The following is a 25219-nucleotide window of genomic DNA, read 5'->3' as shown; positions in this document are numbered from 1 at the left end:
AACAAATAAATATCGATAGCCTACTATGAGCCAGGCACTGTTTCAGGTGCTGGAATATATTAGTGAACAAAACAGATGAAAGTTCTGGCCCCAAGGAGCTTACTGTCTAGTGGAGGAAGACAGAAAGTAAGCAAATACACAATGGGAAATATATAGTATACCAAGTTGTGATAGGTGCTATGGAGATAAAGTGGGAAATAGGGTGAGAATATTGGGTTGGCAATTTATATAGAGTGGTCATTGAGAATATAATATTTGAGCAAGACCTGAAGGAGGTAAAAGAGTTTAGCCATGAAGCAAATGCAAATGAGAAAGCCAAAGGAAGAAGTGTGTCTTTCATGTTTCAGTAACAGATGGCTGGGAGGGCAGCATGGCTAGAATGGAGTTCTATACTATCAATCAAATGTCAGGGTGACAAAAGATAATTGCAAACACTCAAAGTCTCCAAAAATTCTCCCTAAGCACCCTTTTTTTAGGATGTTTTCACCTAAAATTATGGTAAACCAAGAAACAGGAAGAAATTGGATACTGAAAAAAACTTATGGAAATCCCCTGACAGGTGGTGAAATGGTCTTTCAGGGAGATAGGTACTGCAGGTGTCTCAAGAGACAAGTATATAGAACACTTGTATCATCAAACCCTCTGCCATTGTGGTAAATTATTTAACTTGACAAAACTGCTGGAGGATGTTCTCTACAAGACAAGAGAGTAAATCCAGAGAGGGAAAGCCTGAGATCTAGGAATCAGGGAATCCAACTTAGTAGAAAGGCCAAGGAAATTCTAAGGGTGATAGCAGAGGAGAGTCGCAGCTGACAGCTGTCCAAAAGGCTTAGAGAGTAGCAATCTAGAGAGAAAGAGAAGAAGGTCTTTGAAAATTAGAAGTGATAAATTACCTGATGTGGAAAAGTATGTTGGAAAATTCAATGGAAAATTTGGGAATAGTTGACATTAAATACAAAGAAAACTAAGCAAATGAAAAAAAAATCAAAGAAAACATTAACTCTAGGAAAACAGAAAGGAAACATAGAGCAAATAGATCAGCTATGAATATATAATATAAATGCTGAATATTGATTTAATAATAGTTATCACCATTTTGGGAAGATGGGATGGAAGCAGAAGAATGGTGTTGTAGGAAACATAAACCTTTATTTACAATAATAGAAAGACAATAAATGATATATAAAACTGATGACTCAAAAAATACTTATTTAAAATTACAGGAAGAGTAAATGCCAGAAGATATAGCTAACTGAGTTAAGAGACTAGTTTTGGTAAGTGGGATTGCACAGTGAGGAGGTGTGAGATAGCAAAATGCTGTATTTGTCAGAATACTTTAATGTCACTTGACTTAAAGAAACTTAAGTGCTTTGGGGCGCCTGGGTGTCACGGTTCTTAAGCATCTGCCTTCGGCTCAGGGCATGATCCCAGCGTTCTGGAATCGAGCCCCACATCAGGCTCCTCCGCTGGGAGCCTGCTTCTTCCTCTCCCACTCCCCCTGCCTGTGTTCCCTCTCTTGCTGGCTGTCTCTCTCTGTCAAATAAATAAATAAAATCTTAAAAAAAAAAAAAAGAAACTTAAGTGCTTTATTTTGGAATAATTGTATATTCAAATGCAGTTCTACGATTACCCAACATTTGCAGCAGCATGGATGGGACTGGAGGAGATTATGCTAAGTGAAATAAGTCAAGCAGAGAAAGACAATTATCATATGGTTTCACTCATTTATGGAAGATAAGGAATAGCAGGCAGATCGGTAGGAGAAGGAAGGGAAGAATGAAGGGGGGGTAAACAGATGGGGGAATGAACCACCAGAGACTATGGACTCTGGGAAACAAACTGAGGGATTCAGAGGGGAGGGGGGGTGGGGGATTGGGATAGGCCGGTGATGGGTTATTAAGGAGGGCACATATTGCATGGTGCACTGGGTGTTACACGCAAACAGTGAATCATGGAACACTACATCACAAACTAATGATGTATTGTATGGTGACTAACATAACATAATAAAAAATTTTAAAAAACCCAAACAAATGCAGTTCTAAGAAATAACAGAAAGTGACATCAGTAAAAATGGCATAGTAAGAAACTCCAAAAGTCAGTTGTCCTTTACATTCAAAAGTTATAGCTAGTAAGTAGTCGTGATATAATAACAAATATATATTTGGTCTCTGCCTTCAGTTCCTAACACAGAGCTCCTAAATTCCTTGTAATTTCCTGGGTCATAGGAGCATCTTTTGTTCTAGTGAGGTGACTTCTGGTGGGTTCCTGGATAGCATCAGGATGAAGGCTGGCCACTGGAATGATCTAGACAGGATTAGGAGCTTGGAAATTTACCCCCATCCCCCAACCTCTGAGAAGAAGAGATGGGCTGGAGATTGAGTTAATAATTGATCATGTCTCCATGATGAAGCCTCCATAAAAATTCCTAAACTATGTGTTTTGTAGAACTTCTGCACTGGTGAACACATCCATGTGCCAGAATAGTGCATTCCGGTTCCACAGGGACAAATGCTTCTGCACTTGGGACCTTTCCAGAACTTACCTTATGTATCTATCTCTCTTCATCTGGCTGTTCATTTATATTTGTTATCATGTCCTTTATAATAAACGGGTAAACAAGTAAGTATTTCCCTGAGTTCTGTGAGCCATTATAGCAAATTTTGAAACTTAGAAGGGGCTTGTGTGAACCTGAATTTACTTTTTATTTTTCTAAATTTTATTTCTTTCAACAGAGATTGTATATATTTAAGGTATAGAACATGATTTGACATACATATATAGAAAGAAATGATTATAACAGTCAAGTTAATTAACATACCTCCTCACATAGTCACCATCCTTTTCTTTGTGAAAAGAACACTTAAGATCTCCTGCAGTATTCAATACAGTATTATTAACCGCAGTCATCACGCTGTACATTAGATCTCTAGACTTACCCTATATAACTGCAACTTTATATCTTTTGATAAATGTCTTCCCATTTCCCCCACCTCCCTGCCCCTGGTAACCACCAATATGCTCTCTGGTTCTAGGTACTTGAATTTTTAAGATTGCACATGTAAGTGAGATCATGCGGTTTTTCTTTCTGTGTCTGGCTTATTTCACTTAGCGCAATGTCCTGCAGGTTCATCCATGTTGTTATAAATGGCAGAATTTCCTTCTTTAAAGCTGAATACTATTCCATCGCAGATCTATATCTATATCTATATCTATATCTATATCTATATCTATATCTATATCTATCTATCTATCATCTATCTATCATCTATCTATCTATCTATCTATATCTATATATGTTTACATATTTATCACAATTTCTTTAACCATTCATCCATTGACAGACACTTAACAGCTGGTTGATCAGAAATACAAGTGGTAAGTGATAGTCTGGGACTTGCAACTGGCACCTAAAGTCGGGGGCAGTCTTGTGGAGCTGAGTGCTTAACCTGTGGGGTCTGCACCAACAGGTGCAGTGGTTAGTTAGCTAGTGTCATACTGAACTGTTAATGGGTAGTTAGTGTCATACTGGGTAGTTAGTGTCATACTGAACTGTTCGATATCTAGATGATGTCTGGGGAGTTGGAGAATTGGTTGACGTTGAAAACCCCTCCACACCTTTGACGTTAGAAGTATTGTGAATAGAGAAGTAGTTTTCCTTTCAGTAGCTAAGCCCTCAGGAACTTTGGCACCCATGAGCCCTTCTTGAAACAATTATCTCATGATACATTCTAGGTAAAGTAAACTCCAAGGTAAAATAAAGAACTCAGGAATGTAGAAGCTGTGGTAGAAGGTTTGAGAGTAAGACTTAAATCCACTTAAATATGGAAATCTGCCCAAGAAGCCATAAGAGTTGTGACTGCAGAATCAATTCTAAACTTATGAAATGTGACAATTGTAAAATATTCAACTCGCTACCAAAACTGGGATGTGGCAGAGTGCAGATGGCTGGATTATGAGTGTTTTGATAAATTTATCTTTCGTAGCAGTACATCAAAAATGCTGCCTAGTGTTGATACATACAGTGTAAATGATAATAGCTCCAAATTAATGTTTTAGGTAATCTTTCTTTAGGGATCTGTTAAGAATGAATATGTCATGAGGTAAGGAAATATTTATCTGAAATTCAGCAATTTCTTGCATGTCATTTCAGGTTCTTTTTCTTCTATTGAAGTCAAGTAAAATTAAATGCAGTCTCTATTTTATTAGGATGACATTGCAGAAAAATTCAATTTTTGTAAAAGTACTTCTATCTATCCTTTTATCTTTTTAATTATATTGAGAGATATCTGAAATGATAGGTATCATTTAATTATTTCTGGAGTGGCAAAATTTTAGCATCGTTATTTCACTTTCTTTTCTTTTTTTTTGTAATTTTCTCCGTCCCTTAACATTTTATTTTATTTTATTTTATTTTATTTTATTTTATTTTATTTTATTTTATTTTTTTATTTTTTTGAGAGAGAGAGCGTGCACGTGTGTGAGTGGGGGGTGGGAGAGGTGGGAGAGGATAGAGGTGGAGGGAGAGAGAGAATCTTTTTTAAAAAACTTTTTTTATTTTTTATTTTTATTAAAAATTTTTTTTAATTTAAATTCAATTTAGTTAACATATAGTGTATTATTAGTTTCAGGGGTAGAATTTAGTGATTCATCAGTTGCATATAACACCCAGTGCTCATTATATCAAGTGCTCTCCTTAATGCCCATCACCCAGTTATCCCATCCCCCCACCCACCAGAGAGAGAAAGAGAGATTCTTAGGCAGGCTTCATGCCCAGCATGGAGCTCAACTCCGGGATGGATCTCACTACCCTGAGATCATAACCCCAGCCAAAATCAAGAGTCTGACGCTTAACCAACTGAGCCACCCAGGCAGGTGCCCCCGGTAATTACTATTTTTAAAAAACCTATTGTTTAGTCATTCAATATAAATATACACTTATTGTTTTTCTCATAGATAGAGATATTTTGTAAACCTCATATAAAAACACAGTTTCATGATTATGTGGAGTAAATGTGAAATTCCAAATACATCTGCATTTTTTTTTAAAGATTTTATTTATTTATTCGACAGAGATAGAGACAGCCAGCGAGAGAGGAAACACAAGCGGGGGGAGTGGGAGAGGAAGAAGCAGGCTCCCAGTGGAGGAGCCTGATGTGAGGCTCGATCCCACAATGCCGGGATCACGCCCTGAGCCGAAGGCAAATGCTTAACCGCTGTGCCACCCAGGCGCCCCCAAATACATCTGCATTTTAAGTAAAAGTCTTAAACAGAGCCACAGAAGAAGCAAAATATTTTATTATCAATTCTTTATTGTTATTAATAATGTTAAATAACATCTGGATTAAAACTGAAGCTGGTAAGAATCTTAATTTGTAAGCTCTGGGGAACTTCATCATTAGATATTTCTGCGAGGTTATGCCTCAAAGTCTAGTCTTAGAATCTTGGGAGGCAGGACTGAGGATAGCATGGGAGGAAACTGATATTTATTTGGCACCTGTTATGTTCTAGGTACTATACAGAGATATTTAAAAAAAATTCTCCATTTACTTTAAGCCGTTTTATATTTTCCCAACTGATTATACACTTTGCATTTGCTACTTGAGGTGAATTATTGGAGTCTTGAAGTATCTGTCTAATTATGGCTTCTCAAATGATTTAACTGGGTAATTAAGAGAGGTACCCCAAGGCTACAAAGATGAGTGTCCCCTCAACCACTGGTCATTATTAGAAAGAAATATGCATGTCTGTGCATTTGGGCATGATGCATTCCTTTTCCCAAATTATCAACAAAAGTACATTTTTTTGCAGTTTAGTTTATTACACTTTTCCCTCACTTAAAAAAATGCTTACTCTGAGAAATCTTATTAGACTTAAACTCTGCCTTATATAATATGAAAACTACAGACCTCAGAGCTGCAACATACCTGATTTCTTTCTCTCTTCACTGTGGGTAACATATCTCTAATAACTTTCAATTTAAAATCAGCCTATACAAGGAAATTGTGAGGATGCATTCAGATAAAAAGCCCATCTGTGTCTTTCCCTCATTTGTTGGTGGACTTAATAAAATTTTTGGTTGTCTGTTCTGAAGAAATAAACATTTTGGGACAAATGAAGTAATTGTTACATGAATATGACAAGCAGTGATGCTGTAGCCTTTAATAGCATGTTCATAATTCAATTCTGAATGGCTTCTGCATTATTTATTCCAAGATTATTGACAAGGTTGTTTTTCCAGCTCTGGCTTGCAAAGTGAAATAATCAATATTTTTCTCTCTATTAATAACTTCATATGTATCTAAGGAAAATACTAAAGATTAAGATAAAATAAAATGTGAATTTGGGAATGTGGAAAGCACACAAAATATTACATGGTACACAGCCTCTCATATGGTCATTGATGACCTTCACTTTCTGTTATTCATATCCCTGTATGGTCCCTCCTAAATGCATGGAAGTGACCTCCACGGAATGCTATGGAGGTAATGATTAAGAGGTTCTAGTACCCAATTTCAGTGAAAAGGGAGTTTCCCCAAACCACCAACCAATTCTCTGGCACCAGCTGGGTATAACACAATTCAACTCAATTCTGACACCATCTACCTGGAGATAGCACCAGATTCCACATGTTAAGGACTCAGCCCCACAAGACTGTCCTCCATTTCAGATGACATTTCCAAGCCCAGATTGTTACCTGTGTTTCTGACACACTTGCTACATATTGGAGGTTCCCACAAAGCCCTCCCTGGCTGTAATTTCCTACAGTGGCTCACAGAACTCAGGAAACCCACTTATTCACTATATTACCAATTTATTACAAAGGATATTAAAGGATACAAATCAAGAGCCACATGAAGAGATACATAGGGCCAGGTCCCAAACAAAGGAGCTTCTGTCCTTGTGGAATTTGGAGCCTAGCACCTGGAAGCTCTCCAAACCCTCTCCTTTGGGGTTTTTATGGAGGCTTCATTACATAGGCATGATTGATTATATCATTGGACCCTGGTGATTGATTCAATGCCCAGTCCCTCTCTCCTCCCCAGAAACCAGGGGGTGGACTGAAATTTTCACTCCTCTATTCATGATTAGTTCCCCTGGCAACCAGCCTTCATTCTTAAGTGATTTCCAAAAATCGACTCATTAACATAAACCTAGTTGTGGTGAAAAGGGCTTGGAATGAACAACAAGATGCCCATTTCGCCTTTATGTCTCTGAAGTGATTTCAAGAACTGAGGACAAGAGGCCAAATATTATAAGAGATGCTCCCATTGCCCTTATTGCTCAGGATATTCCAAGGGTTTGGGGGCTGGGAGCCAGGGACTGTGGATGAAGACTAAATTTATATGAGAAATGTTTTGGTTATCCAAATAACCAAATATATATTTCCTGTAAATCACAATATTGCAATGATGTATGATTATGAGGCTAGGTCATAAAAGATGTTAGTTCTTCTGTCTTTCTCTCTTGAATCAATTATCCCGGAGGGAATCAGTTGCCATGTTGTGAGGATGCTCAAACAGCCATGTGGAGAGGCCCATATGAAGAAGAACTGAAGCCTTCCTGTAGCTAATTTGCCAGCTGTGCAATTCACGTTGGAAGTAGCTCCATCAGCCCCTGTCAAGTCTCTGGAAGACTGTAGCCTTGGTTGATATTTTGACTGCAACCTCAGAAGAGTCCCCAAGCCTGAACTACCCAGCTAAGTCAGTCCTTGATTTCTGACCAACAGAAACTGGGAGAGATAATAAATGCTTGTTGTTGCCTTAAGTCACTAAGTTGTGGAGTAATTTTCTATGCAGCAATAGGTAACCAATACACACAGAAACCCTTAAAAACCTGAAATTGCAGGACTGTAGGTCTACCAATCTCTGACTCTGGCTTTTATCAGAATACCACAATGAATGTTGCTTTTTGAACATGCCCTTCTTATAAGAATCCATCATAATTTACATAAGATCGGCTGAAAGATTATGTCAGTATTCTGATCTGCACTGGAGACATTAGGTTCCAACCTATTGATAGGGAAGATTTTAGAACGGGGTATGGGTTTGTATTTATGGTATGAAGAGGGGAAGAATGAGAAGAAAGGACAAAGAAAAGACAGATTATACATTCAGGAACATGGTTTCTAAGAATGGTTTTGCCACTGTGAATTGCATTTACCTAATCTAGGTTGCAGTAGGCAGCCTCCATGCCAGCTGTTCCCAATTAAACAACTCAGTACCCCCTTTTCCTAACAATACTTTGTAATGTCACCTTTATGACCCTGAAGTGACCTTAATCAAGACGATAAGCTAGCTAATACGTACCTCCAAAAAAGTCAACGCATTGTTCAAACAGTGACATAAAGGAGAAATAAAAGGAAAATAATTTATAATAATGTAATATGTATTTCAAAAGGCATTACAACACCATAAGACACAATAAAGCAGTCAGAAGCTTGTACTTATATGTAAATATCTATAAATATCACTGGATTCCACAGTCACAAAGACAGACTGATTCAGCTGTTGTACTGGCAACATAAATACCATCATCACTGCTGTCATAAGAGAAGTGATTTTCTGAAATGATGGTTAACACTTAATAAAGTTCAAACAAAACAAAATACAATCTCCCCTTAATTTATGTATTAGTTGCATTCCTAGAAAAGTCAGGTTAAATTAAAATTTTGCAAAATATACTTTGCAAATTATACTTATGCGAAAAAAGAAGTGTCAGAAAAAAATGTGAACCACTTAAGTGTCTTACTGAGTGTAACTGCCACCGTACCTGATTTATAGGGGCCTGTGCCTTTCATTGCTTTGCAATCTGTTAGTTGCAGAATACTAGTAATGTAAATTATTGTTGTCCATAGAAAGGCAAAGGATTTTCACCAGGTGGAATAGAATTGCTTATTTCCCTGTGGATATTCACCAATTTTGCATACACTGGTAAATTTATTTCCTCTTTTTTTTTTGGCAATGGCACCCAGATTTGAATCATCCTCATTTTTAATTGCTGATCACGTGTTGTTGAATTCGCTTTCAAACTGGTCATAGCATCTTGTTTCCCCATTAGTTAATTTGTTAGGCACAATCTTTGTTTGACACATGTTCATTTTATAAATGTGTAAGAGTCATGATTGTACTTTTTAATAAAATTTTACTTTAACAGGGGTTAAGGTCTAGGCTTAGAAATAAATAGAGTTTTTTTCACATACAAAAATGTCTAGCAAGATAAACAAAAGTCTTGTTGGAAGCAGATGAATTCTTTGTTGTGTAGTATTGTCTTCAAATTCTAGAATTTCTCTTCCCACTAAGTATTAGTGATGCCCTCCCATTATTGCAGCATTAAAAATTGCCCTTCCTCCCCAAATTTACCAAACATATCCTACAGGGTTCTACACTGTGTAGTTCTACACAGCAGTAAAATTACTGCTGACAATGTTGACCTTTAACTTGAGCTTTACCGGAAAATGTCTATGGTTAAGAACCCCTCACCTCAACCCTTTTGCTTTCCGAAATCTTCCCACCATCTTTTGTTCTGGGAAAGGGCTAACTGCAAAATATCACCTTTCCTTATAGGACTCCGGTAAGACTTGTCTGCTCTTTCCCATGACTCCCATAAGCCTCATAGATGACTCCCTGGTTTACCTGCTTTTATAAAACTCCACTCCCTCTGAGACAATATGAATGGACCTAGAATGTATTATACTAAGTGAAATAATTTAGACTGAGAAAGACGAATAGGATATTATTTCATTCATATGTGGAACCTAAAAAACAAAATAAATGAATACACAAAGAAAAAGCAGAACCAGACCTAAAAATACAGAGAACACATTCATGGTTGCCGGAGGGGAGAGAGATGGGGTGTTGGGCAAGATGGATAAAGGGGAGAGGGGGATATAGGCTTCCAGTCATGGAATGAATAAGTCATGGGAATAAAAGGCACAGCATAAGGAATACAGTCAATGATACTGTAATAGCAACATAACGGGACAGATGGGAGCCATGTTTGTGGTGAACACGGCATAATGTATAAACCTGTCAAATTGCTAAGTTACATGAAACTAATGTAACATTGTGTGTCAACTACACTCAAATAACAACAACAACAACCCCATCCACACTTTCCTTTGAGATATTCCTCATTAATGAATATTCCCCCTATTGTAACAGTGTGAATAAAATGATATCCTTAATTATCTGGTACATTTTGTTTAACACACTGCTCTAAGCTCTAACTTTACAAATTATATGTACGTATGCATTTTTCATTGATTTCCTAAATCAATCATTCCTCAGTTATTGAACACCTACTATATTCCAGTATAAAATGGTGATTTAAACCAATTGCTAGAGATGTCTTTATGGTTATTTTAAAGGTACGTTGGTTTTAAGTCAAGGACTGAAGCAGCAAACCCAGAAAAGAAATTTTCAGTTAATCTGATGATCATTTTCATAGAGAATTAGTGGAATCATTGTTTGATAATGTACTGGAATCTTGTTTTCTAAAATTAAGCTTTTTGTATATTCAAGAAAGCATGGAAGAAGAGTAAAAAGGCATTGGACTTGGAATATTTGAACATTTGATTCAATTCTGCCTTTACTTCACTCAATCATTCATTCATTTAACAAATATTTATTGCATATTGATATGTGCCAGGCATTTTGCTAGGTCAAAATAACAGCTCTTATTTTTTTGTTACTTGGTACATATGAGGGACAGTTCTAAGCGTTGTACACATTAACTAAATCTTCACAAGAACCCCATAAAATAAGTACTATTATGACCATTGCACAGATGAAAACTGAGGCACAAATAGAAGCTAAATAACTTGCCAAAGGCTGCAAGTGGTTCAGTTGGGGGTTGGAGGCACATAGTCAGACTCCAGTACCCATCTTCTGGTACCGCTGATGCTGGGGTGATGAACACAAGAGACCCAGCCCTTGTCTTCAGGGAACATTCAGTCTTCAAGTATTAACTACCTAATCACAAGAATGCCAAGTGCTGTGAGAGAGGACACTCAGAGTGCTTTGGGAGCCATAAAAGGGAGACCTGATTTTCATTAGCTGGTGGATCTGCGTTTGTGGAATGAAGCTGGTGAGAAGACCTGCTCTCTTGGCTTTCTGGATGTGGTGAGGAGCAAAGCCAAATATGATATCAGAAAGCAAAACTTAGTGCAATTCTTCAAATCACAAGCTGTGTTCCTGTGCAGAAGACAAACTGGTGTACATTGGAGATGCCAGTGTGGCTTCAGGAAAGAGTCTCTTCAGAGAATGACCTTAAGTAGTTTTGATTGTGAACTGCTAAGATCAAAGCAAGTGTTATTTTTTTAATAAGGCAAACATTTCAGTGTACATTTGGGAAACTGTTTACTTGGCAAAAATTTTTCATAAGAATATCATAAAAATACTGAAGGTATGTTTAATGAGGATTTTTCTTAATTGCAATAAATATTCAACAGTTTAAATGAAAATAAGGTTGATTTAAAAGTCAAGAATGCACTTTAAAAGGATGATCAGGGACTTGGTTTTTATGCACTGTTGTTTCCTACTAGTCAATGAAAGAAATGCAGTATGCATAGGAATTTTAAAGGGAGGCTGCATTTTCTTTTGGGAAGGGAGGAAGTTATAAAATCACAAGTGAGTCAGACCTAAAATGGAGTATCTCTATTGGCTTGGAAATGCCTGTGCCAGGAATGTATGTTCCCTGAGGGCAGAGCCTGGGTCTTCTGTTTGGGAGCATTTTGACTAGAGAGAGCACTTTGTACATGCGCAGTAATGACTCATGTTTGGTCTGTGACTGAGAAGCTGGCAGTCTGAGAGAGGTCAGTGAGTGGTGGTCAGCTCCTGGTGTGTGCCAAGTTCCTGAAGCAGAGAAGATGTGTTATGAAACAGGGTCTGGCCATGCTCTCAGCAGATCAGGATAAAATGAATTCTGTTCAGAGTATACCTCTGAAGTCCTAAAAAAGTTAATGTAGTTTAGTTTCTGCTGGGAAACATTGTGAAAGAGTGTGAAATGAGTTTAAAAGATTATTAGGTGTCTTTTCAAGAAAATACTGAGCATCACCTAGCAGACCTTTGGAGGTTATGTAATTTTAGAGGGTTCTGTGCTTTTTATGGTCTTTGAGCTTTATAAGCTTTATAAGCTATAGAAAACTAATGGTAATGCAAATAATTTTAGTCCTTAGAAATGCGGGCCAATTTTGTTTGGATGGAGATGCCACTGATTTCTCTCCTATGGAAGAGATGATTCTAAACATATTTTATTGCTGGGTGGATTTTTTTTTTTTAAGATTTTATTTATTTATTTGACAGAGAGACAGCCAGTGAGAGAGGGAACACAAGCAGGGGGAGTGGGAGAGGAAGAAGCAGGCTCCCAGCAGAGGAGCCTGATGCGGGGCTCGATCCCAGAGTGCTGGGATCACACCCTGAGCCAAAGGCAGATGCTTAACAACTGAGCCACCCAGGCGCCCATGCTGGGTGGATTTTGACAAGTTTTGCATCAATTTGCAAATTTGTGTAGCATTCCTGATTGCCTATATCACGGGCTGGCAAATTTTTTCTGAAAAGAGCCAAATAGTCAATATTTTAGGCTGTGTAGGTCCTGTGGTCCCTATTGCAACTATTGAACTATGCTGTTACTGATCTAAAGTAGCCATAGTAAACCGATGGGCATGGCTGTGTGTGTGGTGAAACTGAATTTCATATAATTTTCACATCATAAAATGCTGTAATTCTTTGGATATTTTTAACCATTCAGAAATACAAAAACCACGCTTATCTTGCAGGCTGTACAGAAATAGGCAGTGGGCTGGATCTGGCCCACAGGACTGTAGTTGGCTGATCCCTGGCTTCTTTTTCATCTGTTCTTTGGATTCTCCTTTGAACCAATGTTAATATCTTATTGGTTCCCTCATTAACTGATGAGTAAAACAAAATCTTCGACAATGTGTTCACTTTATATTTGAATGAGAATTTTGATTTTACTCCTTTAAAAAATTCTTTTTTTTAAAGATTTATTTCTTCCCTTGAGAAAGAGGGAGAGAGAGAGAGAGCAGGGGGAAAAGCAGAGGAAGAGGCAGACTAACAGACTTCCTGCTGAACCCAAAGCGGGGCTCCACCAGGACCCCAAGATCATGACCTGAGCCGAAATCAAGAGTTGTACGCTCAACCGAGCCACCCAGGTGCCCCTAAAAATTTTTTTCTTTAACATTTGTCAAACACAGTTAATGGAATTCAATTGAGTTACTTGGAGAACATGAATCAAAAGACTGCGATTCTCTGCCCTGAGTAAATATTAGAATCCTGGGAAGTTTTCAGAACTATATCAATATCTGGGCCATTTTGCAAAGGAATTAAGTTAAACCTTTAAGAGAGGGGCCCTACACTGGTATGTTTGTAAAACTTTTCAGGGCATTCTCAGGTGCTACAAAATACTAAGTAATTTTATTGCTATCTGACATTTTACACCTTGGAAAGGTTGTGGTTTTTTTTTTTTTTTTTTTTACATATTTTATCCAAAATGATCCTCAACTTTTTAGTAAATATTATAAAAGGTAATTACATTGCATACAGATTTGTAATTTATTTCCCATACCAAACCAAAACTTTTCCCATTATTTGATTCAACATCAGTTACTTAAATAGTAAATACAAACTTTTCTTTGGCTTGTTGTCTTGGTTCTCCCTCTCCCCTCCCTGTGTTGTCTGCATCCGGTCTTCTCTCTCCTGACTGACAGACCCACACAGGGCAGCTGGTCAGCTGCAGTAGGGAGTCTTTGTATCCAAGATAGTGTGTTTTTGTTCTTTCTCCATCTTTCCTTTTAATGAGTCCCAATATACTCTTTCATTTCTGGCATATATTGTTATTGCTTTTTTTTCTCTGGGCTCATCCTTAATATCATTTATGTCTGTTAACACTCCTTTGAGAAATGGGGTTGTACTCTATTTACAGACAAAGAATCTGAGGCTGAGAAAATTCAAAAGTTCTACTCAAAATTAATTCATGACACAGCACTAAAGTTCATTTTTCCTAACACGTCCATTTGATTTCCACACAAAATTCTAAAAGTTGTTGACATTTTCCTCTTTGCCAGGGCTTTATTCATTCATGTATGCATACTTGCATCCATTCAACAAAAATCACTAGTATCTCCTATCTGCTAGGTACTTGTAAGACACGGGGCAATAGCAATGAACAAGAGAAATACATTCCTGTCTCAGTGCTTACAGTAGCTAAAAATATGGCAATAGCTCCAATGTACTGATCACCTTCTATGTATGTATTTTATTGAACCAGAAGATCACATCCAAGTTTTAAGGTGCTATCATTCCCACTAAACAGATAAAGAAACTGAAAGCAGAGAAAGATGAGTAAATTCTTAACATAGTATCAGTGATGAGTACTTAATAAGCCTGGTATTGGGACAATATACCCATGGTCTCAAGGAAAAATGGGTAGTTTAGCAAGGTGCTAGATGTAATATATGTTGTGAGGAGTTGGAATGAAAAGGGGTGGTGGATGGGAACATCCAATAAAGTGGTGCTGCTGAACCTTTGTGAATTACATGCTATTTACAGCATAGAACAATGACCCTGCAAGCGGGGGGGGGGGGGGACAGACACAGGGATTTATTAACACATGAAATAAAACAAGAGATCAGCTTTTCACTTTTCAATAATGAATCTCTAAACCACTGAAGCCACTATTTTCCAGGTAGTACAACTGTCTCAAAGTGCTGGGAGAGGTAGTCTAATGACAATGTCACCGTCCCCTTTCCCTTTTGGTTAGGGACAGCCTGGAAGCTGAGACTTGTGTAATTGCTAAGCAAGGAGTTCACAGAGACCTTTTTGCGATGAAAACACAGACTGTAGAAACTTCAAGTTAAGGAAAATTATGTCAGGTACACTTTAACAACTGCAGTCTGACAATGTAGCAAAATCCTTGTTTATATTCTTATAAAATTTCATAATACAAGAGTAATTGAATTTATTAGCAATAAACTTTTTCTCAGAAGAGCAGCTTACCCTGTTAAAACCCAGGCCCCGATGAGGCTAGTGCTGAAATTAATCAGCCAAATGGAAAAATTCAAAGACTGAAGAGTCAAAGTACTTATGATAAGAAAAAAACATACCGAAGTGACGATGAGAAATGGGAATCTGAGTCCACACTGTATTGGGGGATTAGCTCCTCGAGTTTCTACCTGAAGAGTAGGTCTCACCAGCCGCACCTCATGGGTTTCAAGCAAGACAGTTTCCAACACAATCACACTTTTATGGAATGGTGAAGTTTTAAAAAGACATACCACAAAATGAACAAATTTGAAGGAGAAATTGGTTTCATGAATACTAAAAAGAGGATAAAATAGATATGTATAAAAAGTCACTTATTCTGATTTAATATTATGTATCAAATCGTACAAAATCTTTTTTTCCAGAAAAATTTAAACATGAGTATCAAGGTATACCAGGAAGAGAAAACAATATACCCAAAGACACAGAAGTGGAAGAGATCAGGGGTACCCCCAAGGTAGGGACTAAAATCAGTGTGGCTTGGGCAAGGGCTGGGTGTGGGTGGAGAGAGGGGACAGTCTTGGGTGCTTCAAGATTTCCAAGTTGGGTACTTGGCGATTGTTGTATTCAGTGAGATAGAGAATAGAAGAGGAGAAGCCTCACCGTTTTTCATGTATAATCTGTAAAATGGAGAGATACCCTGCGCATCTTATAGGATGGTTTAAAAATGAATTAAATAAAAAGGCATGAAGGGGCCCCTGGTGGCTCAGTTGGTTAAGTGTCTGACTCTTGATTTTTGGCCCAGATCGTGATCTCAAGGATTGTGAGATCTGTGCTCGGCGTGGAGCCTGCATAAGATTCTCTCTCTCTCTCTCTCTCCCTCTGCCCCTGCCCCACTCTCTCTGGTGCTTTCTCTCTAAAAAAGAAAAGGAAGGAAAAGAAAAGACATGACGAAAGAGCTTTGAAAGTGTTAAAGCCCAAACATCCGTCATAGCTGTAGCTGTCGCCATGGAGCAGTAGCTCTCTAAGTGTACCCGCCACCCGCAACAGGACAGTGTGTTAGAAATGAGAATTTGCCCCGCCACTCTGCTCCAGAATCAGAAACTCTGGGGGAAGGGCTCAACAATCTGTGTTTGAACAAGGCCTTGGTGGGGGGGGGGGTGGATTCTGATTCATGGAGAAGTTTGAGAACACTGGTAAAGGAAAGGTTCTGTAGGTTATTATGTGAACATTTACAGTGACAGAAGCCCAGCCCTGACCTGCCCCTGAGGAGGATGTCACACAACATTGTTCTTCTGCCCTCAAGCCTTAGAGTGGCTCCATCCACAGGTGCCTCTTTACAGTATTTTGCTGGTAAAGACTTGGGTCAAGAAGAGCTACGTGAACATTTAAGTTTAATACCAAAATCTGTGAAGTCTGCAAAAGGGGAACTCTTCTTTAGAATTAATTTAATTATAGGCAAGGAAATTCAACTTCAGGCAGTAGCTTTGTACTCTGAAGAATAAGAAATTTATAATGTGATCACACTGAAGTTTCTTTAGGAATGTTCTTCCATTTGACATTTAAAATGCTTTTTATATCAACGAATGCCATTTTGGAAAAAAATGACATTTTGTGCAGTATATTTATAGAACTTGTTAAAAAGCAAATACGTGTTAAAAATGCATGTTTGAATTTCCAGGATGTTGTCAATTCAAGCTGGTTAACACCTGTCTTTGCTTACTTCTTAATGGAATATAAATCTCCATAGAAAGAGAACTAGTTATGACCATTATTTGTGGTTTTGGCTAAGTTATGGTTGCAGAAGATATTTGCATTTCACCTCTTAGAGCAATCACTTCCTGCCTCAATGCATTTTGTAAGTTGGTAGTGTAAATACATACTTTGATGATATTCCTAGAGTACATCACCTTCTACCAGCTAGAGGGAATCATTACTTGTAAAGAAGGGAAGAATGGAAGAGACTGGTTCTAAATTTCTGTTTTTAAAAGATATTTTTGAAGCATATGAACATTTTTTTATACTTTAATAGTTCCAGTTGTAGTTATTTAAACCTCAAATTTCTAACCATTATTCATCCCCAAGTGATCTACAAAAAGCACCTGAGCTGCCTTTAGTGCATTTTGTTAATTTCATGTTCTTGGTATTGACAATTATACCTAAACTATGATATTTCATATGCTTTCATTTTACAACAGATTTTGAAAGATTTTCAAGATCTATTAAGAATAATGAACTGTACTTGAAGAAATCATAGCCTAATCACATATTAACATTAACTCATTAAAAAATTCAACTCTATAGGACACCGCAGGTGGTGGTGGCAGGGAGGATTAATAGCATCCTGCAAAGCCTGAATGCATAGGGAATGTGAGCACTGAGAGGAAATCTGAATAATTCTGGCAACAGTTTATTATTTATTATCTGAATAAAGAAAATGTATTCGTATTCTCTTTACCTGCAGTGAACAATGCCCAAATCATTAATATCTTTCTAAGCAAATCATCTCCTACTTTTAACATTTTAACTATGGTTAGGAGATAAAATATCACATTAAAGAGGTTTGCATTTTATACCCATGACCCTGACTCAACCAACCATAGCCCTCTTTCAGTCTCACTGCCACCAAAAAAGAAAAAAAAAAAAGCTGGGAACATCTCCTTATTTAAAATCCAAGGACATCATCGTTATCATTAATATCCATCCATCTCCTACCACCCATCCACCCCCACCATCATCCATTTATCTAGAGAGTGTCTCAGGGGAGAGGAAGACAAGATAATGGTTAAAAGTTACTGTAGAAAGAGATTGCTTCGGTTCAAGGGCAGCTGAAATGGACAACCACATCTAGGTGTCAGCACTGAATGGAAACCATCCCAGGTGATTATGCTGTTTATTACTTTATTGAAGCTGACAGATTTGGGTACACAAGAAGACACTTCCAAGGGAAAATAAACAATTCTGTAGCAACTTTAAAATTACTTAATACAGAGGGAGAGAGCCTCCTTCTTCTTATTAATTCAAATAATAGGGAGATAATTCTGAAGGACAATGACCTGTATTATTTGTGGTTCCCACAGTATGGAAATGGAATGAGTGGACAGCAAGAGCTCTTGGTTGACGCCGGCTGAGCAATGTTTCATGATGTTACTCCAAATGCCACATTGCTCCTTGATGATGGGACCCCTTATGAATTGGGCTCTGAGCTGAACCTGGGGTGGGTTTTCTCAGTCATTCCTTGCTCTTTCCTCTGCTTGGTTTCAGGAAAGTGGCACTAGGGAACTGACCCCTGTAGGTTACATTTCAAAGAACTCTGTGCCATCTGGTTTCTGGATAGGTTTGGCCAACATGAGCACTGGCAGGCAGGGAAGGAAAAAGCGGGGCCTATTTCTTCTCCTCCCTGTGTGCTCAAGTCACTGTTCTGGCAACAGCTGTCCCTCCTCTGTGTCTCCAGCTCCCACTGGATTACGCACTCCAGGCTTCCACCTCTCCCCAGAGAAGGTGGCTCCTGGATTCTGGTAATACTACCTCCTGCTTTTACCTCTTTAGGCTCCGGGCAGTAGCCGTGCCTGCTCTTCCTAATCTCTGGGTAACCTCTCTTGTCTGGTTTCTCGGCTCCTCCTCTATCTGAGTAATGAATTCCCTGCATTAAAGTCCCTTGCTTGTAAATGACAGTTTGAACCATTATATACTGCTGATGTTCGACTGTTTTGACCTTTAAAATTGGCAACCTCATGCCTGAAGTAGTTTCTGGTTTTTTTTCTATTAGATTCTGACTGCTATGGGTCAACTGAGGAAGGGACACTTCCCACCAAAAGGGACTTTACAATGCTGGCATTGGCAGAGGGGATGCAGTGGGCAGAGAGCCCAGGGGCCCGGGACACAACGCTGGGTGAGGAGGCAAGCACAACACAATCACCCGGCCAATCCAGGGAATGTGCATAGGTAGCCGGCGTTTTGCAGATGAGACCAGATCAGAGATTTTAACCTTAAATAGACTGTTGAGTTGTTAGGGAAGAGAAAATAGAAAGCTTATTCCAGAACCCTACTGAAAAGTATTTATATTTCAATGAATGCATGGAAAAGTTAATACATTTCTCATCCAAAACAATGCTTAAGTGATTTATAATAACTTCTTCATCATCGTTGTAAATGCCCCTGTTTATATTGTTTATGTCATTATCTGGATTGTTTTAACCCTACCACTCCATTATCTGGCACCAGGGTGCTAGACAAAGGTTGGAGAGCAGTTCTGCTCGTAGAACATGGTTTTAGCAAGACTTAGTTCTGCGTGCGTGGAGCCTATTGGATCTTGAGGCAAAAGGGAAAACGGGCACCCCTGTATACACTGATCAAAATATCGTCCTATATTTTAGCCAAATAGACAAAGTTAATAAAAGCACAACAATGCAAAAGCATGACTCTGTGTGAAGCCCCGTGTTGTTCCAATCTGTTTATACTCATGTCAACCCTTGAAAGCCTGCCTGAAGGAGTACACAAGGGCCATGCAGGCAGGAACAGTGGGCAGGCTAGAAACGATCGTTCACGTCATACAATAATGCCAGGTTGTAAAGTAAATGATGGTTTATCTTTATTTTTAAAATTCTGATATTTTGTACATGACTTTCTTTGCATTTATCCCGAGTTTCTGAAATCTTGCATTTAAATATGGTCTTGAATACTGAGTTTTTTTTTGCTTTCCTTGAAATTTTGTGCCTGAGACTAATATCTTACTCACTGTCCCTTAGACCAGCCCTGCCTGGGCCCTACACATACATGCACAGAGCAGGTGTTGAGATTAGCTTGAGAGAAAGAAGAAAGAGAAAAGGTCAGGCAAGTCTTGCAGGAATTCATGGAAGAGGATTCTAGGGTCCTGATATTCAGTATAGACTGGAGGTCTTAATAATTATTACAATAAAGTCTGAGGAAAAAAACTAGATCCATCAAATCCTGGGAAAATGGCCTTTGATTTGGTGGTGAGGCCACTGAAGACACAGATCTATATGGGAATCTGCATAAATCATACATATACTTTTTTGTAGGGGCACCTGGGTAGCTCAGTCGGTTAAACATCTAGCTCTTGATCTCAGCTCAGGTCTTGATCTCAGTGTCGTGAGCTCAAGCCCCGTGTTGGGTTCCACACTGGGCATGGAGCCTACTTAAAAAAAAAAAAAAAAAAAAGACATTTTATTGTAGGTCATGAGTTTGCCAAGAACATTTGAAATTGGAAAAATGGCCTCAGAGTACCAGAGAATGACACTTGTAATATAACTTAGTATTGCCAAGCAAAGTAGATGTCAATAATAAGGGTTGGAAGATACCATCACAGGGATGCTGCTATAAACTGCATACCATGTCACACTGGATCTCTTGTCCAGCTTGTGCTTCGCAAGAGGAAGAAACAACGTTAGCAAAGAGGAGAGAAAATGAGGCTTCCCTGAGGGGAAATGAATTCAGAAATTCATTAGTTTGTGTGTGGAGGCTGCAAACTTAAATACAAAAAGAAAACAAACAAAACGAGCTTTCAAACCTACAAAACATCAGATGAGACTCACGAAAACAAGAGAGTTTCGGGTCTTTGGCAGATGATGAAGCAATGGATTAAATTGCTCCAGAAATAAGACTTCTAATGTATAATTAAATCTCAGAAAGGTTTTTTTCAAAATCATTTTTTCTCTTTCTTTTTTTAGCTAGGAATTCAGGGCACTTCTCCATGAGTCATGCCAAGCAGAGGTTCCATTTTCCATAACGAATATTAAGGCAGTCAGGGCCCAGGTATTGCAGTACTCCTGAGTTTCTGTGGTTATGCTGAACTTCCCCTTTGCCAAAGAAGAAAAACCCTCATTGGGAGAGGTGTTGAGTGAAAAGATGCACCTGGACGAGATGCAGCCAGGCCCTCAGCAAGGGCCTCCCACCATCTAACCCCTCTATTATCCCCCGGGAATATGGGTATGGTCTATCCTTTCTGGACTTCAGTCGGCTTCAATATTCTTACTCTCACTTTCATGGGCAGTCATTCCAAATACTCAGCCACTTAGGGCAACACGGGAATCATGAGTAAAGTTTATAAGAAAGCTAGCAATTTACAGGTACTCAGCACAGGGTCAGCGCCTCTGTTCAATTTACCTGATGAATCTGCTTTCTTGAATTATTTCTACTTTTCTCCTTTCCCTGAACTAGGATGTGCTCTTCCCCACCCCAGGTCCTTGATCAAGCATTGCCCTCTTGAATGAGTTCCCCTAGGGAGATGCTTCAGCTGCAACCCAGCTTCCCTTCCGGGAGGCCCCTGCATTCCCAGTACTGGTGCTTCACCCTTCCTGCCCAGAACCTCCCACTACTGTTTTATTTCTTATTCAGCTTCTCTCTTGCAGCCCTCCAGGTCCAATGGTGAAAACAAATATTTCCAACAATTAAAAGGCCCTTTTAGCTATTTAAGTTGTATTCTTCCTATCTCATTGTCCTTCTCCTGGCCCTACTCTTCCTCTCCACTGTCCAGGTCTTCCAGCTGTAATATTTCTTGCTCTGTGTCTTGAATATTGTAAAGCATAGTGTCCAATTACCGCTTTTTAAACTTAACATTCAAAAAGATGCTCAGAACAAAAAGTGGCACACAGCATTTGCTTAGTACCCTTGGGTCACTCTGACTTTCAAAGCTGAAGAAATTTCCGGCACGATCATTTGAGAATGTCACAAATATGCAACTGTAAGACCTAATGAAAATAATGGTAAACTCTCATGTAAAGACTCTAATCAACAGGAAATTTGTCATCCTCCAAAAATGAAGGTCTGGGTGGAGAATCTAAAGAGATAGATTTTCCTAAACTCTAAACATATTCTCATTCAAAACAAACAAATGGATTGATAAATACAAATAGATGTATTTATTTATCTTTCTACAAATGCTTTAATTTGTTCCATCTCTATAAGTAAATTTTGCTAAGTGTTGTAAATGCTGACTTTGGATGATATTTCGTAAGCACTTTATTAAAATCCTGTGGATTAGCACTTGTTTCAACATCCCAAATAGCATAAATCTAATATGCACGCTCTGGCAAGGATTCTACCTAACCTGACAATACAAAGAACTTGCCGACTAGCAACGGAGAGTTGTTTTTCTACCTCTATCATTGCCAAGCTAGAAAAATAGAGGTAGAAGAAACTGAAAATCCTCTTATCTTTTGGTTTACTCAGTGGTCAAAAGATGTTAATTTTTTTTTTTTCTGAGATGAATAGGATCTATTTAAAGATCAGGGTCCCATTTTCCTGAGATTTACATCTTTAAGGGCAGATGGAAGACGGGACCTGTCACTGAGCAGGACGACATGACAATTACAAAAGTCTGCTCAGTTACCTGTATAGACGCTCCTTCTATAAACTGACCACTGCACGTAACTTGTATCTACTGACACTTTTAGAAATGCAGTTTCATCTTCTTAAAACTTAAAAACTAAATCGGGGCTCCTGGGTGGCTCAGTTGGTTAAGCATCTGCTCTCTCTCTCTCTCTCTCAAATAAATAAATAAATAAAGTCTTAAAAAAAAAAAACCTTAAAAACTAAAAAAAACAGCAAAAAACCAAACAACAAACTATTCATGAGAGTTTCTATCCATGTCCTTCAATCTCCTTATAAATGCTGTTCCTATATCTACTTTAGGATTGCTAATATGTCACTTTTCTTCAGTGCAAGTGTTGTTTCTTTGACTAAAGTACTGATCATATTATAAACCTGTGATTCTCCACAATAGGACCCAAGGTGACATTCCTTCCCCATAGTGTCAGAAGTGACCTTGTCTGCTCCTGGTTACTCTCTGGTCTCAAATCATTTTGGCCATGACTATGAGGCCATGACTGGTGCCTTATGGTGTCTGTAAACATAGGAAAAAGAGGGGCAGAATCACTTGCCTTCCCTTCTATAACCTTGTATGAGTCAAGATAAGAGCACACTAAACAGAGATCCTTGTAGTTATAAATGCATCATATCTCAGTAAGCTGGAAAGTGAAAAATGATGGGAATGGATGACTATGGGATCGGTGAGATGCCATTTTGTTCATCTAGCCTTGTCACCCCATTCCTCTTTTGTCATGACTTTTCTTCTGGACAGCTTTCTTTCTAGCTGTTGGGTGTGTATTCCTTGCTCCTTCTTCTACCATGGGCTCCTTCCAATTCCACAAATACTGACTACCTATCATAACTAATGACATACATCCTTTACATTATGATTAAGGGTATTCAATCAGACCACCCTGTTTTCTCTTTGTACCAGATAAATTGTCTGATTATGACCTGATTCTGCCTGTTCTAGTTCTGGTTTTGCATTTTTTCCCTGTGGATCTAATATATAAAGCACCCTCTGTTTTTTTTGTTTTTTTTTTACCTACTCTGCAGAGCTTATTCAAGACATACTGTGATGGTTTATTTTGCGTCAAGTTGGCTACGCATGGTATCCAGATATTTGGTTCAAAATTATTCTAGATGTTTCTGTGAAAGTATTTTTTTTTAGGTAAAATGAACATTTCAATCAGTAGACTCTGTGTAAAGCAGATTTTCCTCTACATTGTGTGTGGGCTTCATTCAACCAGTTGAAGTCCTTAATTAAAAACAAACAAACACACAAACAAAACAAAAAAACCTGTCATCCTCAGAAGAAGTGGAAATTCTGCAAGCAGGCTTCTTTCCTGGGTCTCTAGCTAGCCCATCTATCCTGTAGATTTAGCCTTGCCAGCCTCCACAACTGCATAAGTCAATTCCTTAAAATAAATCTCAGTCTCTCTCTGTTTCCATATAACTCTCTCTCTCTCTCTCTACACACACATACACACACACACACACCCTCCCTATTGGTTCTGTTTCTCTGGAGAACCCTAATACACATACTTAGCATTTAACTTACCTGTATATAAAATTCAATTTACCTCTTTGTAAAATTCTAATCACTTAAGTAGGGGCTTCCTAATACATATTAGAAAACTCCTATTGTCTGACTTGTGCTGATTTTTCAAAGAGAGAAAGAGAAGGAGAGAAAGTGGGGGGGAAGAGAGATACTGAGAAACATGCAGAGAGAGAATGTGTTGTTCTTGTGTTAGGCTTTAACTTCTAGGGCAGGAAGACATTTGGTACCTTGTGTATAACATGGATGACCATGGAGGTGTTCAACCCAATGGTGGTCCAGACTCTTCAACCCATCCTTCTCCTCCATCCATCATCATCTAAAGTAGTCCCTGGTTTATTGTGTTTTATGTTATATTTAAACTTCATTTCATTTTTAAAAATAATATCTTTTGTATCTCTTCTTTTTTATTATGTTCAATCAGCCAACATATAATACATCATTAGTTTTTGATGTAATGTTCAACGATTCATTAGTTGTGTATAACATTTCTTTCCTCCCTTCTTCCTCTGCTTCTACCCTCGTCCTTGGCTCCAAAACTTTATATCAGAAATGGGACAAAATCCCTCACTATCCTACTTTCATCCACCAAAAGCTGTGGCCAGACTAACTTTCCTAAGCCTCATTTTCATCATTCCTCTTTATTTCCTGAATACTCAGAAGAAACTTTTTTCTAACTTGTAAGGCCCTGCTTATACATTTCCTTTATCTACTTATTTCTCTGTATTCTTCTCTGAATCATATTCCAGCCTCTGCTTTTTTTTTTTTTCTCATGAAATTTATTCTACCTGGAGGATCATCTCCCTTTTCTTTAGTAAAGTCCTGTGTTAACTTCTGGGCCCACTTACGGCTCCACGTGTGCCTTCTTTGATGCCTCTGCTTCTCACTGATTTTCTGCCCCTGTGACCTAAGACAGTTATACACATATGCCTAGTATAGAAAGAATTTTTAAGTAGTTTTCCTATTTTATATGTGAAATCTTACATTATTCCTATTTCATATGTGTAGGTCTTAAATAAAGAAGATAGATGGAAAGTGCACTGTAGTCTAGTGTGAACTTAATTTTCTTTTTCAGAGCTGTTCTCTCTGCTTGAGAGAACCATGCTGAAGTTCTGGTATTGTTGTAAATAAGAGTTTCCCAACATGAAACTTTAATTTACCCCAAAATCTGGCCTTGGAAACATTGCAGACATATGTGACAGTGCATTCTTATCCTAAAGATGGGATTGCTTTATCAAAGGAGGTGTATTTCCTTCAATATTTTCCCCATGCGATATCACCTTAATCTCTTTCTTCATTTTGTCTTACCTTTCTTTCTGAAAACTTTCTC

General features: G+C 38.3%; 1 protein-coding gene across 3 annotated transcripts in view; it reads right to left on the bottom strand.

Moving 5' to 3' along the window:
• Window positions 1-25219, bottom strand: part of IMPG1 (interphotoreceptor matrix proteoglycan 1) — a 124233-nt gene that overhangs the window by 31058 nt on the left and 67956 nt on the right. Inside the window, exon 14 of one of the 3 annotated variants that reach the window (XM_087856942.1) lies at window positions 17579-17590. The exons of the other annotated variants lie outside the window; for them this stretch is intronic. Coding sequence (XP_087713068.1) covers window positions 17579-17590 — 12 coding nt within the window. The remainder of the gene's footprint in view (window positions 1-17578; window positions 17591-25219) is intronic. 3 annotated transcript variants of the gene reach the window in all.

The sequence above is a fragment of the Ursus americanus genome, chromosome 29 (assembly GCF_024610735.1).
Source record: "Ursus americanus isolate L20-20 chromosome 29, mUrsAme1.1.p, whole genome shotgun sequence".
In the NCBI taxonomy this organism is placed as follows: Eukaryota; Metazoa; Chordata; class Mammalia; order Carnivora; family Ursidae; genus Ursus; species Ursus americanus.
Note: the sequence above shows the minus strand (reverse complement) of the source record. Positions and strands in the feature narration are given on the sequence as shown.